Raw genomic sequence first — 16,106 nt, forward strand, 5'->3', positions numbered from 1 at the left:
ATGGCATCCAGTACCAAATCCTTAAGAATCTGACACAAAAAAAAATCAAACACAATATTATAATAACCATACCTCTTCTACGATTAGCTGACTTTGTACGGCTGGAACCTGAACACATACAGATCATATAAAGTAATTCATTTTATGAATGGATCGTATGACGTAACTTGAATATTATATTTCAACTGATGCAGTGACATGCTGCCTTATTCAATGAGTTTGACAAATTTCATGTAAAAACACAACATGATTTCTATTTATCACAACATATCAAGGACTTTACACAACACCATTACTGTATATTATCACTTTTAAGTCAAGTCAAATTGCAAAGAACAAATATCCTGATCTGCCATAGTATAATGCACCTGCAAATCAGGGTCTATTTTGTGTGTTCTACTGAATACTCCTAACAAATTGCACAGACCTAGATCTTCATTATGCAATGGCAGATCTGGGTTTGTGCAGTTTGCAGCTGGACTCATCCTATAAGTGAGTATATACAGTATGTAGCTGTGTTATGCCACAGTGTGGTGAACAATTTGTATGATACATCAAGACACAGAAAAAGGCAAGTGTTATGATAAAATAATATCATCTGCAAGATATAGTTATTTGTAAGAGGCAAATGTGCTTTCTCTGTCTGTACTGTATATACTCACTCGTAAGTCCAATCCAACTGCAAACAATACAGACCCTGATCTGCTACTGCAAAATGTGCTGGCAGGTCTGGGTCTGTGTTGTTTTTTTCTGCTGATTAGTCCTAACAAATTACAAAGACCCAAATATCGAGGACATTATGCAGTGGCTGATCTGGTTCTGTGCATGTTGTAGTTGAGCTTGACTTATAACTGAGTATATATAATAATAATAATAATGAGGACTTTGTATAGCACCTAATCTTTAGAAGCTCTAAGTGCTTTACAACACTAGACAACACCTATAAGATAAAAAAAATGGTTCATTATATTAATTTCTTTTTGTTGTAATTTTGAATTGCCATATTCACTGTAAGTTTTCATATATTCCATCAATATATATCATAACTCTTATTTGCACCTGAGTTTTTTAATAGAACTTTATTTTTTTAAAGTCCACACATTTTCATATTTAAAAATAAATTGAAAATTATTAATTACATTTTCCGTATAATAATTTTTAAATCATGGAAAATTAATGATAACTAGAACTGTATCCATATAACAGAGATGCCTAAGTCTGCTGCTAATGTGATAAAACTGAGAATAAAAAAATCAAGTAAAACTGGGGCCTTAAATCCATCAGATTTTGTCATAAAGCAACAAAAATCATAACTGACCTACTGGTCAGTGCCTCATACAAAAATTGGCTTCAATTTCTTCAGTCCTTAAAAAGTTACCAATCTGAATCCAAATTCCATAATAGACATAACACACTATGACACACTGGGATAGATGGATACTGGTAACATTATATGTCCCCTCCATACCTATGATTGAGCATAGTGAAAAATGCTGACAAAGTATAGCCCTTGTCAATAGAGTACCATATAAACTCACTTATAAGTCAACTTCAACTGCATTAAACATATATCCTGATCTGCCATCGCATAGTGAGCTGGTTCATCAATGTCTATAAAGTTTCTTCTACTGATTACTTCTAACAAACTGCAGAGACCAATATCTGGCAGCAAATTATTCAATGGCAGATCTGGGTCCATGAAGTTTGCAGTTGGACCTGACTTATAAGTGAATTTATACGGTAATTTATCAGCACCTATCTATTTCAAATGGATAGAAGTATAAATCAAAGAGAACTACATCCAATATTATGAACAGCTACAAAAAGCAAACAGTCAATTTGGTTTGCATTAATGGTTGATGCTTTTGAGGATATATAAACCTTGATTCCTGTACAAAATCAAAGAATTAAACCAGTTAGAGCCAAGTTTTTTTTGCACTAATGATGAGTATGTGTTATAAAACAAGAATTGCACAACACATGCCAGTTAAGAACAGTAATTTAAGATCAGTCTTTTTGAAAACATTTTATTGACAATTGTTCATAGAAATATGACAATCATTATTCAGTTAATATACTTGTTTAAACAAATCAGGAAGAATATGAGCATCTAGGTCCCCTATTTATGAAGAAATTTGTAATGAAATATCTAATTTGTCCCCAGTTTAGTCCTAATGAAATATCGTATTTGTCTCCTGTTTACGTAAAGAGTGCTTATGAAATATCCCATTTATCCCTTGTTTATATAAAGAGTCATGATGATAATCGCCTTGGTCATCTTTTTATGTAAAGAGTCCTAACGATATATCCCCTTGGTCCCCTGTTTATGAAAAGAGTCCTAATGAAATATCAACTTGGGCCCCTGTTTATGTTAAGAGTCCTAATGAAATATCCCTTTGGTCCCCTGTTTATGTAAAGAGTCCTAATGATATATCCCATTGGTCCCCTGTTTATGTAAAGAGTCCTAATGAAATATCTCCTTGGTCCCCTGTTTATGTAAAGAGTCCTAATGATATATCCCCTTGGTCCCCTGTTTATGTAAAGAGTCCTTATGAAATATCCCTTTGTCTCCTATTTATGTAAAGAGCTATAATGAAATATTCTCATGGTCTCCTATTTATCTAAAGAGTACTAATTAAATATTCCTTGATCCTATATTTATGTAAAGAGTCCATATGAAATATTCCCTGGGTCTTCTGTTTATGAAAAGAGTCCTAATGAAATATCCCCTTGGTCAACTCTTTATCTAGAATGTCCTAAAGAAAGTACTCTTGGTCAAACACCATCAAATGATAGCACTTTTGGTACACTTTGTTCCAAGTTAACATATCAATTGCTGTATCTCCCATATTACAAACATGATAATAATGGGGTTCATTGCTTACCTTTAGTAAAGACTTGAGGTGGAAGATGAGGTCTGTAGGCTTGGAGGAGTTTCTTCCTCATTTCCTCATCCTTCTTCTTGTGCCAAGTCTTGTGTTTGTTCTGCCGGTGCTTCTCCGTATCTGCCAACTGAGCCTGTTGCTCCTCATATCTATAATATACAAGATTACCAGTAAACTTAAAATCTATTTTTCAAATACCACCATTGATGTAAGATTTCACAAACATGGCATATTTTTGTATGACATGTGGGTAGTGTCTTATGATGATGAGGGATGAGTGACCATTTATTCAGTGGGGAAGGTTTATGTGTTCAAGCTCTAATAAAAAGTAACAAGAAAAAAAGTGAAGACAAGAAGCTTTGTAAAATTTAACAATCATTTCCCTAGAAAAACAAGATAAAAATTAGAAAAAGAACTTACAGTTTTATGAATAAAATCCAAAAATAATCCAAGAATTAAAAACTAAAAGTCCTAGTAATAAAATGTTCTAATGAATCTGAGTTTGAGTCCTGATAAAAAATTCCAAGATGGAGGATGATGAATTATGCAATAGTCAGTGTTGTCCTGATGTGTCAACAGTTAGTTCCTTGTTGAACCACAGAAAATAATATTCCAGTTTTGAATACCAAATAAAATTTCAATAAATGTCTTTGTCCAAGAATTCTGTATGAACACTTAAATATTCACAGGGAAAAGAATTAATAATTCCATAAAACAGAATTTCAACTCAAACTGGTCACACAAAAAAAAACCCATCTTGACATCTATGTGTGTAAAAGCCCAACTAAAATTATTTCTTGAAACATCACTATTAAATCTGGCTACTGCGTAAAAGAGATGCCTGGATAAGGGTCAACCCTCTGGTAAAACCAGAATTTTGAAATAATTGCTACATGTTTAAAGTCACATACTCCCAGTACAGCCTCAATTTCACTCTATAAATCCACACTAAGAATGAATTTAAAAAAATGTTGTTTACTCCAGCTCTTTCTGATTTTGACTCAAGGTCAGGAACTAGGTCAGCATTAAATACAAAGTTCTAATATTGGGTGTTTACAAAAAAGAGTCAGGTCAAATTAATTTATGGAAGATGTCAAATTCCAGTAAATAAAATTACATTATAATAGCATGTAATGGAATAATATTTTTTTTAAAAACTAACAAACAAACAATTAATTTAAATCAAATGAAAATCAAATCAAATATATATAACAGGGGGTGGCAAGGATTTTCTCCCCAACTTAGATATTTATTTTTCTTTTGTTTCAAGAAAACTTTCTTTTTCCAGCAAATATGATGGACAGAATTTTTTTCTCCCCAAAATCTAGGCACCTTAAGGAAATAAAATGGACAGTCCATGATGTCAAAGGTAAATATATTATCTGAGCTACTGAACTGTTAGTCATGTTATACTAGTAAGAGACTATTATATTTCTCAGTACTTCCATGAACTAAAGTTAGAACATTATGTGACAAATATAAACTTATATTCACATCAAATTTATGACACATTAAATTATTTCAACCTTTCCTTGCCAAGGTCATAGCTAGCAAAATAGGCCAACTATTAAACTTCTATATTAAATAAATATAAAAAGAATACTTGTAGAACATACTCTATTTTATCTAGGACAATAATAAACTAAAGTCTGAACAATTTGCAGAGAGGGAATATAAACAGCTGAGACAAACCTGGAGACAAGATATTTTGCATGCAACTTTTAGTTTGTGAAAAATACTTTAAAGTTAACAGAGGTATATACTATTTGTTCTTCCACTGTGGCTTTAATAATTTTAAAATTATTCTTGTAAATTAACTAAAATGTATTTATTACTAGTTTATGGTTATGCTTATGAAACTGAGACTTTGCTAAATAACTGAAAGTAATGTCCATGAATTTTAAAAAAAATGTTTTTTAATACTTTTGGCTGAATAAGATTTCTCTAATGTGTCAGATGAATAATTTACATATTTTATGGTGTTATAACAAATGCATCAATAATACAAAGATACCATATATTACTAAAGGCTTATTAAAATAAATTGCCACAGTACAGTTTTTATTAAAATAAATTGCCACAGTACAGTTTTTATTAAAATAAATTGCCACAGCACAAATTTTATTAAAATAAATTGCCACATTACAGTTTTTATTAAAATAAATTGCCACAGTATGGTTTTTATTAAAATAAATTGCCACAGTACAGTTTTTATTAAATAAATTGCCACATTACAGTTTTAGTTAAAATAGATTGCCACAGCTCAGTTTTTATTAAAATAAATTGCCATAGTATAACTTGCAACAGTAATGTTTTTATTAAAATAAATTGCCACAGCACAGTTTTAATTAAAATAAATTACCTTAGCATAAAGTGCCACAGTACAGTTTTTATTTAAAATAAATTGCCACTACAGTTATTAAAATAAATTGCCACAGTACAGTTTTTATTAAAATAAATTGCCACAGTACAGTTTTTATTACAATAAATTGCCACAGCACAGTTTTAATTAAAATAAATTGCCACAGTACAGTTTTTATTAAAATGCCACAGTATAGTTTTAGTTAAATTAAATTGCCACAGTACAGTTTTTATCAGAATAAGTTGCCACATCAGTTTTAATTCAAATAAATTGCCACAGCACAGCTTTTATTTAAATGAATTTCTACACCACAGTTTTAATTAAAATAAACTGCCACAGTGCAGTTTTTATTAAAATAAATTGCCACACCAGTTTCAATTAAAATAAATTGCCATAGTATAAATTGCCACAGCACAGTTTTAATAAAATAAATTGCCACCGTATAACTTGCCACAGTAGTTTTTATTAAAATAAATTGCCACAGTACAGTTTTTATTAAAATGCCACAGTATAGTTTTAGTTAAATTAAATTGCCACAGTACAGTTTTTATCAGAATAAGTTGCCACAACAGTTTTAATTCAAATAAATTGCCACAGCACAGCTTTTATTTAAATGAATTTCTACACCACAGTTTTAATTAAAATAAACTGCCACAGTGCAGTTTTTATTAAAATAAATTGCCACACCAGTTTTAATTAAAATAAATTGCCATAGTATAAATTGCCACAGTACAGTTTGTATTAAAATAAATTGCCACAGCACAGTTTTAATAAAATAAATTGCTACAATATAACTTGCCACAGTACAGTTTTAAAAAATGCCACAGCATATTTTAATTAAAATAAATTGCCACAGTATAACTTGCCACAGTACAGTTTAAAAAAATCCCACAGTATATTTTAATTAAAACAAATTGCCACAGTACAGTTTTTATTAAAATATTTTGCTACAGCAGTTTTAATTAAAATAAATTGCCACAGTATAAATTGCCACAGCACAGCTTTTATTAAAATGAATTTCTACAGTACAGTTTTAATTAAAATAAACTGTTACAGTACAATTTTTATTAAAATATACTTACACAGCACAATTTTAATTAAAATATATTGCCACAGTATAAAGTGCCACAGTACAGTTTTTATTAAAATATATTGCCACAGCAGTTTTTATTAGAATGAATTGCTACAGAAGTTTTAATTAAAATAAATTGCTACAGTACAGTTTTTATTAAAATATATTGCCACAGCAGTTTTTATTAGAATGAATTGCTACAGAAGTTTTAATTAAAATAAATTGCCACAGTACAGTTTTTATTAAAATATATTGACACAGCACAGATTTAATTAAAATAAATTGCCACAGTATAAATTACCACAGTACAGTTTTTATTAAAATAAGTTGCCACAGTGCAGATTTATTAAATTGCCACTTCAATTTTTATTAAACTAAACTACCACAGAACAGTTTTGACAGATGTTGTTTGGCATTTTGCATTGGGAACTTAAGTTTCAATGTAATTCATTTCAAAGATATTCTGGCAAGCAATCAAGGATCTGTTATGTTGATAATGGCCTCACAACAAAATAAATATTTGCCTTCCTGGTTGCTTTGAAAAATGTGTAGATAAAATGTTGCTGCATGTTGAAACTATTCCTTGCGGATGGCTTACATTAAGAATTTGATTATTAAAGAACACTAATAAAATTAAATTATATGAACAATTCCATTATAACTTTTTTCCTAACATAAAAAATTATGAGTACAGTGGCTAGAAGGACACATTCCATGACCTTGATCTTGCTTGATTTTCCTCATTTGTAAGTATTTCCATCTTCATAATTTTTAATGGGGGTGAGGTAATTCTATCATTCTGTGAGTTGTTCAGTTGTAAGTATTATTATTTTGCCATTATTTCATATGACAACTAATAATCAATTTGTAAAATCTAATGTCTTCATTATCTTTTCATTATCACCCGTATATTATGAACCTACACGATTCCATCAAATGGTTCACAAGTTATTCTGTCAAGACACACACACACACACTTTATAATTGCCCATCTCTGCTAATGTGGGTGGCATACAACAAAGATCATATAATGTTGCAAGTACAGACCAAACAACCCACCTATAAATATAACTCCAGCACACACACACAGAGACACACACAAACACATGACTGACTGCAACATCTCACCTCTATTACTGCATTTAGTGTGTAAAAATGAATGAAGTGACCTGGTTATTACACGCCTGGTTTATTAAAGAGTGTCATATAATTCTTGGCTTGTAGTGTGAATGCAATTCTGACCAAACCTCTGAATATTATTTTGAAGGACATTAAGATTTAAAAACACATGAACATATACAAAAGTGTGTAATCTTTTTGTGATTGGCATAAACTGTGTGTAATTTAGATCCATTTCATTTGCTTGTTAACATGTAGAGATACCAAACAGTGTGTAATTCAGATCCATTTCATTTGCTTGTTAACACGTAGAGATACCAGTGTGTAATTCAGACCCATTTCATTTGCTTGCTAACATGTAGAGATATTCAGTTGTGTAATTTTGATATATTTAATTTGCTTGCTAACATGTGGAGATACTAAACTGTGCTTTTTTCTTTTTTGAGTCCTGCACTTGAACCACTAATCAACCATGGTTCCTACCAAACCTTTAACCATTAGGAAAGCTTTGATAAACTTGTGCAATCAACAATTAAATAAGTTTGAAGTTATTTTGAATATTATTTTGAAGGACATTAAGATTTAAAAACACATGAACATATACAAAAGTGTGTAATCTTTTTGTGATTGGCATAAACTGTGTGTAATTTAGATCCATTTCATTTGCTTGTTAACATGTAGAGATACCAAACAGTGTGTAATTCAGATCCATTTCATTTGCTTGTTAACATGTAGAGATACCAGTGTGTAATTCAGACCCATTTCATTTGCTTGCTAACATGTAGAGATATTCAGTTGTGTATTTTGTTTAATAAACCCATTCATATGTGTGACATTTCATAGTAATAACATGTTAAATGATATCATAAACTTATAGTACACTAAACACTACGCTGAGTAAAAATAGTGTGTCTAAAATCGTACAGCAAAGACAGGTAGCGCCTGTAGGCCGCTGGTTTCCTCTAGGCTCTTAAGTTTTCCTTGACAAAAAATGCATTGCATGTCAATGCTGTATTTGTTTATTTCTTTCATTGGTGTTGAATGACACAACAACACATAAAAGGTCACATCATGCTAAGTTGCAAACAGACTTGCCTAGAGACATATCACAATGGCCAAAGTACCAGATCTGATCTGGATTCAAACCTGTGCTTTTTTCTTTTTTGAGTCCTGCACTTGAACCACTAATCAACCATGGTTCCTACCAAACCTTTAACCATTAGGAAAGCTTTGATAAACTTGTGCAATCAACAATTAAATAAGTTTGAAGTTAAGAAAAAAGTTAAATAAATATAACTCCTTGAATTACAAGATTCTTTAGCCAACTCCCATGATCTGAAAATAAAATCATTAAACTTGTTCATAGAGTTTGTTTCAAACAAAATACTTATGAAAGATTCGTGACTTACAGTTCTTGCATTTTCAAATCCGTTAGCTCCCTAGGGGAATTAGTAGTCCTTATCTGTTCCTTCCTTTTCTGTTTAATGTCTTCTCCCATCGTATCATTAAGGTCCCTGGCACACTTTAAAGTCTCCCCTGCCTCCAAGTTCACACTCTCAAACATGGCTGCTGTCCTTTGAGCCAATTTGTCCATTTCTGCCTCTGCATTCTTCTTCTTCTTTTTCTGCTTCTCCTGCAAAAAAAAGGTTTTGACTGCATTTTGAACTCATTTCAAAATTTGTAAAAGGATGAAGACAAGTAAAAAAGAAATTGTTCTCTGATGAAAGATTTTGAAGTTATTCACAGCAAGTTTGCCAATGCTGAAAAGATTCAGATTTAATAAGTCTTCAAAATTCTGTATTTAGCAGAAAGTTATAAAATTTGAGTTTTCAAATAAAATATTAAGTATTTGAGAAATGTTTGAACCTTTTTGAGAATATACAAAATAACCTGATTAGAACTTTAGACCACAGTCCTAACAGCCCTTTAAACAATGGCCATGATATACTTTTGGAATCAACTGGCACTGAGACCATCCAAATAAAATGTTTGCTGGATACCTGGCAACCATTAGCATGAACAATGGTCACTCACTCTGGAGATAACCAGCATGGATATATGTTGGTTCTTTGGAGACCCTAAGCACAACCAATTTATCTCTGTGGAGACAATCAGCAAGACCAGTTTGTCCTTTGGAGACCAATAATTTAACTGGTGTGTTCCTTTAAATCCATGAGTACAGGTATGACATGTATGGCTAGAAATCCTAAGCATAAACTGGTTGATATATCTATTGACATTTAGCTTTATCATGCTGCCCTCTTAAGATTAACATTGTAACCTTTTGGAGACAACAGGTTATTTATTGCAGGATTCTTTACGGACAATTGATTGTACCTGCTGGTACATACCTCTGTATTTGGCATTGATCAACCAACATGACCCTTCATTAGAAAATTTATTGGGGAAAATTCCAAATGCAAAATAGGCATGATATTCTGGATGAATTATTACTGGTGGATCTGCACAAGATAATGCAGGCATGTGCAGCATATGCAATGTTTAAAGCCACACCCTATGATGTCAAGAAGCAGATAAAACCAGGATGCAGACCAGATCTGCCCACAGAGGCAAGTTGAACATCCCTGAGATAATTAGTTCACACAATGCAAGTAAGATGTATGCATTTACCTTTGAAAATATTCCTAGCACCGGGTTCAGAGGTAAAATATGCACTCACAAGTTGGATCCAAATGCAAACTGCATAGACCCAAATCTGTTGTTGCATAAGAAGCCAACAGATCAGGGTTACTATAGTTTGTTAGGACCAATTAATAGAACAAACAACACAGACCCTGATCAGCTGGTGCATTATAGAATAACAGATTGGGGTCTATGTTGTTTGTGGAGAAGCCAATTTATAAGTCGGTTAACACAGTATTGCAAAATATTGAGAGGCTTTAAAATCTTTCTTCCATGTACCTTGAAATGAATACTTTATTTATATTGAAAGGATATCCAGTACATACCACATGTCATTCAATATATTACAAATATTGAAAAATAAGAAAACTTATGGCACAAGAAGTGACTTTTCTGTGAGAACTCAGTCTCAAGGAGTGAGACTGATAAAACCCAAAATTCTATGAGATTCTTCTATACTCTGTGAAAGGATTGGGCAAATGTATTTAAATTGCAAGTAACAATTTGTGTATTCTACACTATATGGACAATATTGTATTGCTTTCTGATAATGAAACTAATAGACAAATGTATGATGCATATAGGAGGTAAATGGCATCGCAAATGAAGACTTCGTGTCTATGAATCAAAGTCCTATGGGATGCACTTTTGTCACAAAAGAAAATCTAGGAATAACTTTGTATTTAAAGTAGATAAATTATATACTACTCTGATACAAGTACCTACGGGTTGTTTTGAAGGAATTTTTAGTTTTATTCAACAACAGATGTCTTTCAAAATGAGGTGGCATACACTTGAAACAATTATTTCAAATATTCATTCATAAAATGGTGATGGGTAAATAATGTTTGAAATTTTGTTCAATAGCTATGTTGTACCTGTTCAACAATAAGAGGTTTTAAAACAGTTGTACAAACATGGTACAAAGGTAAGCTATACATTATTTTTTAAGTTTCCATGGATTTACACCCAATTAAGAAAGTAATGGTGATGTTAGATCGATGATATCAACTCACAGATGGTGGATAATTATGATAATATATTGGAATTGCCTTGTTTCTGTGGATGATTGTAGACTAACTGAAATATATGATTATAATGCAGATGTATCAAATGTGCAGGTGTTTCAAGTCAACCTATCATTCTTTGGAATAATAATTAGGTGTAACATGTGATCAAATTAATAACCTTCCAAAAAATGAGACCTGGGAGTGAACCTGTTCCTGTTAATCTGTGAGAAAATGTTTACCATGGCAATATCCAGTCTCATTTGCAACAATGTGTCAGGATTTTCATAACCTGAATCCAAAAATACAAGTTTTTGATCAATTAAGAATAAAATTTTCAGAAATGAATTTCTTAAAAAAGCATATGATTTCAAATTATTTTATTCCCAATTGGACTCTTATAATCAGTACTTGTCTGGGAACTGCTGGTATTTTTGGTCTTGGAGATTTGCTGAAAAAATATAATGCAATGATACATGTATACGTGTCTTCTCTAGCTGTCTTGATTATTATGACTCTATAATGGTACAGTAAATATTGGTTAATCTAAATAAGGCCAATAAAGCAATAGAAAGATTAAACACAGCTGTTTAATTCAATACTGTCAAATGTATGGGTGCACTCCACCCTAAATAATGGGCTTTAATGAAACTTGACCCTGGGTGACACAATTAAGTTAATTTGCACAGTACCGTGAGTGCCTGCAAAAGATATATAGCGTCACCTGGATGATGGGACATCATTAAATTTTTCAGAAGATCTTGAAAACTCTTACAGCTATTTCAGAATACATTCAATCTAAAACGAAACTTATCAAATGTGTCAACCTGTCTTAGTAATAAACAACAGGTATCAGATGACTAATTGCTCTTTGTTTTTTAGGGACAGACTTTACATACCTATAAGTTGTCTCCAGCTGAAAACAACACAGACCCTGATCTGCCAGTGCACAATGCACTGGCAAATCAGAGTCTGTGTTGTTTGTTCTGTTGATTGCTCAAATTGCACAGACTCAGATCTGACAGCACATTATGCAACAAAAGATTTGGATCCATGCTGTTTGCATTTGGACCAGACATATAAGTGAGTACAGACAGAGGTGATCTAATCAAGGAGGGGTTATCTATTACACCTAATACTTTCAGATGGGACCAGTGGCTCCTTAAAAAAATTCTGCTTTTATTTGACTGTTCCGGTGGCCTAGTGGTTAGAGCATCCACCTCGGAAATGGGAGGTTGTGGGTTTGAACCCCTGTCGAGCCATATCAAAGACTTACACAAATGGTACTAATAGCTGCCTCACAAGGCGCTCAGCATTAAGAGGTTAGTGTTAGGACTGGTCAGCCTGGTGTCAGGATAATGTGACTAGGTGAGACATCATACTAAATGTCTGCAGCATGATGCCCCAGTGCTAGGCATCACTATAAACTGACACACTGCAGACATTGTAGCGATATGACTGCATTTTTTAAAGCTACATTAATAATCCTAATCTCTCTCTCTCTCTCTCTCTCTCTCTCTCTCTCTCTCTCACACACACACACACACACACACACACACACTTTTGTCTCTCTGGTCTTGAATTCTTTTTCATTTTCTTTCCTCTTTTAGAGTCAATCATGGCTCAGGTGTTTTTTTTACACATTAAGTACAAAGCAGGTGTATGACATTGTTTTACTTGTCTCAGGATTCTTTTGTGATGTGGATGGGGTATTGTATATCCAATATTACTATAAGTAAGTAAGTATGTTTTCAGACAGTCATGATTAAACATCTCCCTGATAAAAGAATTCTTAAAGGAATTGTAAAACAATGCATACAAAAGTTTGCCATTCTTCCTGGGGAGATAGGATATGGTGTCTCTCATCAACAGTCAAATCTATTTGTAACCAAGTTAAACACTCAGTCGCTGAAGTGGCAAATAGTGTTTAAAATTGGTGATGATTACAACACACTCTGTGGAATAAGGAAAGTGCTATTATAGATGAGTGTGTGTGTGTGTGTGTGTGTGATTAGGATTTTTAACTCATGCCCCAACCCCCTTCCCACTCCCAACAACAGTCATCTATCAAGCAGATGGTCACTATGTACTGAGAAAGTAGAGAAAAAAAAATGGACTGGACAAAAATGATAGTTAAAACATGCAGTTGCTTTCTCTGTGTAAGTCATGGTTAATTACTCTGACAAAAGTCCACCTTTCTGAATAAAGGCAGCACCATGCAATGTCAGTGAAGTTGGTTTCTACTGAGCAGCATGTCATATAATGCTGTATTCTCTAGATTTTTTGTCAACTTTTGATTATGACTTCTTCAGGAACACAAATAGGTAAAAACATAATTGCAGCACTCACTCACTATAAGGCCCATCATTATAACATGGTACCTCTTATAAAGCCATTCATGATAACACAGTACTGCTTATAAGGCCATTCATTATAACACAGTACTGCTTATAAGGCCATTCATTATAACACAGTACTGCTTATAAAGCCATTCATTATAACACGGTACCTGTTATAAGGCCATTCATTATAATACAGTACTTCTTATAAGGTCATTCATTATAACATGGTACTTGTTATAAAGCCTTTCATTACTTTCTTTTATAAAGTGGGTATGGTCATATATCCCATTTCATTAAATATTGGTAATGTATAGTGTATTTTATCATAAAACAATTGGCATACTCTATGACTCAGACGGATATCATTACAATAAGAAAGTACTATTTATTTTATGTATCTAAAATAAGTACAATAAAATGTTACGTGTAATAATAATATACAAGAAAACAATTTGTATGGATTGTGGATGTACAAAATATTAGATTGCATGAAAAATTACATACATTACAGTAGCTGCATTACTACCAACCATTCCATTCCATTCCAAATATGTCATACCTTTTGTGTCCAACTGATACTAGACCATACTCCAACTTCACAATCATCTATTACAATCCCAAGTAATTTACAATCATCTATTACAATCCCAAGTAATTTACAATCATCTATTACAATCCCAAGTAATTTACAATCATCTATTACAATCCCAAGTAATTTACAATTATCCAACACTCAGAATATTATCTCTAATCATTAGCTACAAAAGGAGTTATATACCTGAAAATATCAAAATATCTATCTTCTGTGTTCTATCAAATGTCACTTTAATTAACTGATTTTAAGAATACAAAAGCTCCATTCACAGTGTTATCATTGGTATCTGGTAGTTAAAATCATGAATGGCTTGAACATTTGATTATGTGGCCTGGAATTATGCACAATAATGTAAATCTAAGTGAGAAAGTGTAAAAATGGACATTCTGGTGGAGCCAACTCAATGTTTTTTGTGTCTACCCATGTATAAAACACATAGAAATACTAAGAACATGAACCCAGCTCTGTTACCTTGTAATGCACCAGAAGGTTTGGGTCTACACTCCACTTCAAACTTTCAACAATATGAACCTAGCTTTGTCACCATGTAATATGCACCAAAAGCTTTGGGTGTACACTATGATAATCACCTAAGATTTCATGCAAAATGTGGATTAGCAAGGTACATTCTTTTAGATATGTCTGCTTTGATTTAAGTAGAAAGTAAAATTTTTAATATTGGTCATATACAAAAAACTTTCATACTGACTTTAATCTAGGGTGTGGATGGATGGATGGATGGGTGGATGGATGGATGGATGGATGGATGAAAATTTAATTATTATCCAGAGCTTTACCAAGGTGGGATTTGACAAATACCCTGATAAGTTGGGGGAACATATACAATTATAACACCATCCATTTTATAACTTGTATATGCCATGGATCCCACTTCATCATGTAATACCACTCCAGTGGCCTAGTAGGTAGAGTGTCCGCCTCGGATGCGGGAGGTCATGGGTTCAATCCTCAGCCAAGTCATATCAAAGACTTACCAAAACAATACCAACAGCTGCTTAGCTCTGCATTAAGAGGTTAGTGTTAGGACTGGTCGGCCTGATGTCAGGATAATGTGACTGGGTGGGACATCATGCTACATGTCTGCGGCATGATGCCCCATTGGCAGACAACACTATAAACTGTCACACTGCAGACATCGTAGCGATATGACTGAACATTTTTTAAAGCTATGTTAAAAATCTAAATAACACACACACACACACACACATCATGTAATAATAATACCATGAATAAAAATGCATCCTAGTAAAAATGGACCTCACCAATAACTTGACACTTGCTTTTTCTACATTATGACCCTTATTTAAGTATATATATATATATATATATATATATATATATATATATATATATATATATATATATATATATATATATATATATATATAAGAGGTGCAGGAACATACATGCAAACCTATAATTTCTATCCATTGATGGCTTGGACCCATAACTACATAACCATGTAAAAATACAGCTCCCCCTCACTATTAGGTACCTCAGTATAAGGCAATTCATTGCATCAAACAGTTATTGTCATAGATCCAATTTCATTATTTAATAGTAATAGCATGCACACAATACCTCAATATAAGGTGATTTATTATAAGGCTGTCAACTTTTATGGCTCCATGAGCAACAATATTCTGAGGGAATATGGTATACATTTAAAAGAAAACGTTTAATATTTCAAAATCAACCATCCTGTCATAGTGCAAACAGTGTGCATAACATCAACCCAACTGCAGAACAACATATACCCTGACCTGCCATCCCATAATGCACTAGCAGATCTGGGTCTGTACTATCCATAATGTAGGTGCATCTATATATGGGTAAGTATAAATTAAAAAAATATATCCCCATGGTAACAAATCAATTGCATTACACTTCTTGTAGATTATCATCTGGACAACAAAACTATAAAGTCTGGTTCATTTCCAAAATGGTGGTTAAGGATATAATGACGGGAACAGACAAACAAACAGATAGATGGAAGTAAAATGACAGTATGACAACATCCTTGATGCTAAAGCAATTGTGGAAAAAAAATCTGTAACCCA

At 32.6% G+C, this 16,106-nt stretch overlaps 1 protein-coding gene across 1 annotated transcript in view; it reads right to left on the minus strand.

Annotated features, from left to right (window-relative positions):
- LOC149805242 (uncharacterized) overlaps positions 1-16,106 on the minus strand; it is a 133,322-nt gene that overhangs the window by 15,787 nt on the left and 101,429 nt on the right. Inside the window, exons 13-15 of the mRNA XM_089948790.1 lie at positions 8,848-9,071; positions 2,886-3,034; positions 73-108 (exon numbers count right to left, since the gene is read on the minus strand). Of these exons, the coding sequence (XP_089804916.1) occupies positions 73-108; positions 2,886-3,034; positions 8,848-9,071 (409 nt within the window). The remainder of the gene's footprint in view (positions 1-72; positions 109-2,885; positions 3,035-8,847; positions 9,072-16,106) is intronic.

Source organism: Sinohyriopsis cumingii, chromosome 2 (genome assembly GCF_028554795.1).
Source record: "Sinohyriopsis cumingii isolate HCF-2022 chromosome 2, ASM2855479v2, whole genome shotgun sequence".
In the NCBI taxonomy this organism is placed as follows: Eukaryota; Metazoa; Mollusca; class Bivalvia; order Unionida; family Unionidae; genus Sinohyriopsis; species Sinohyriopsis cumingii.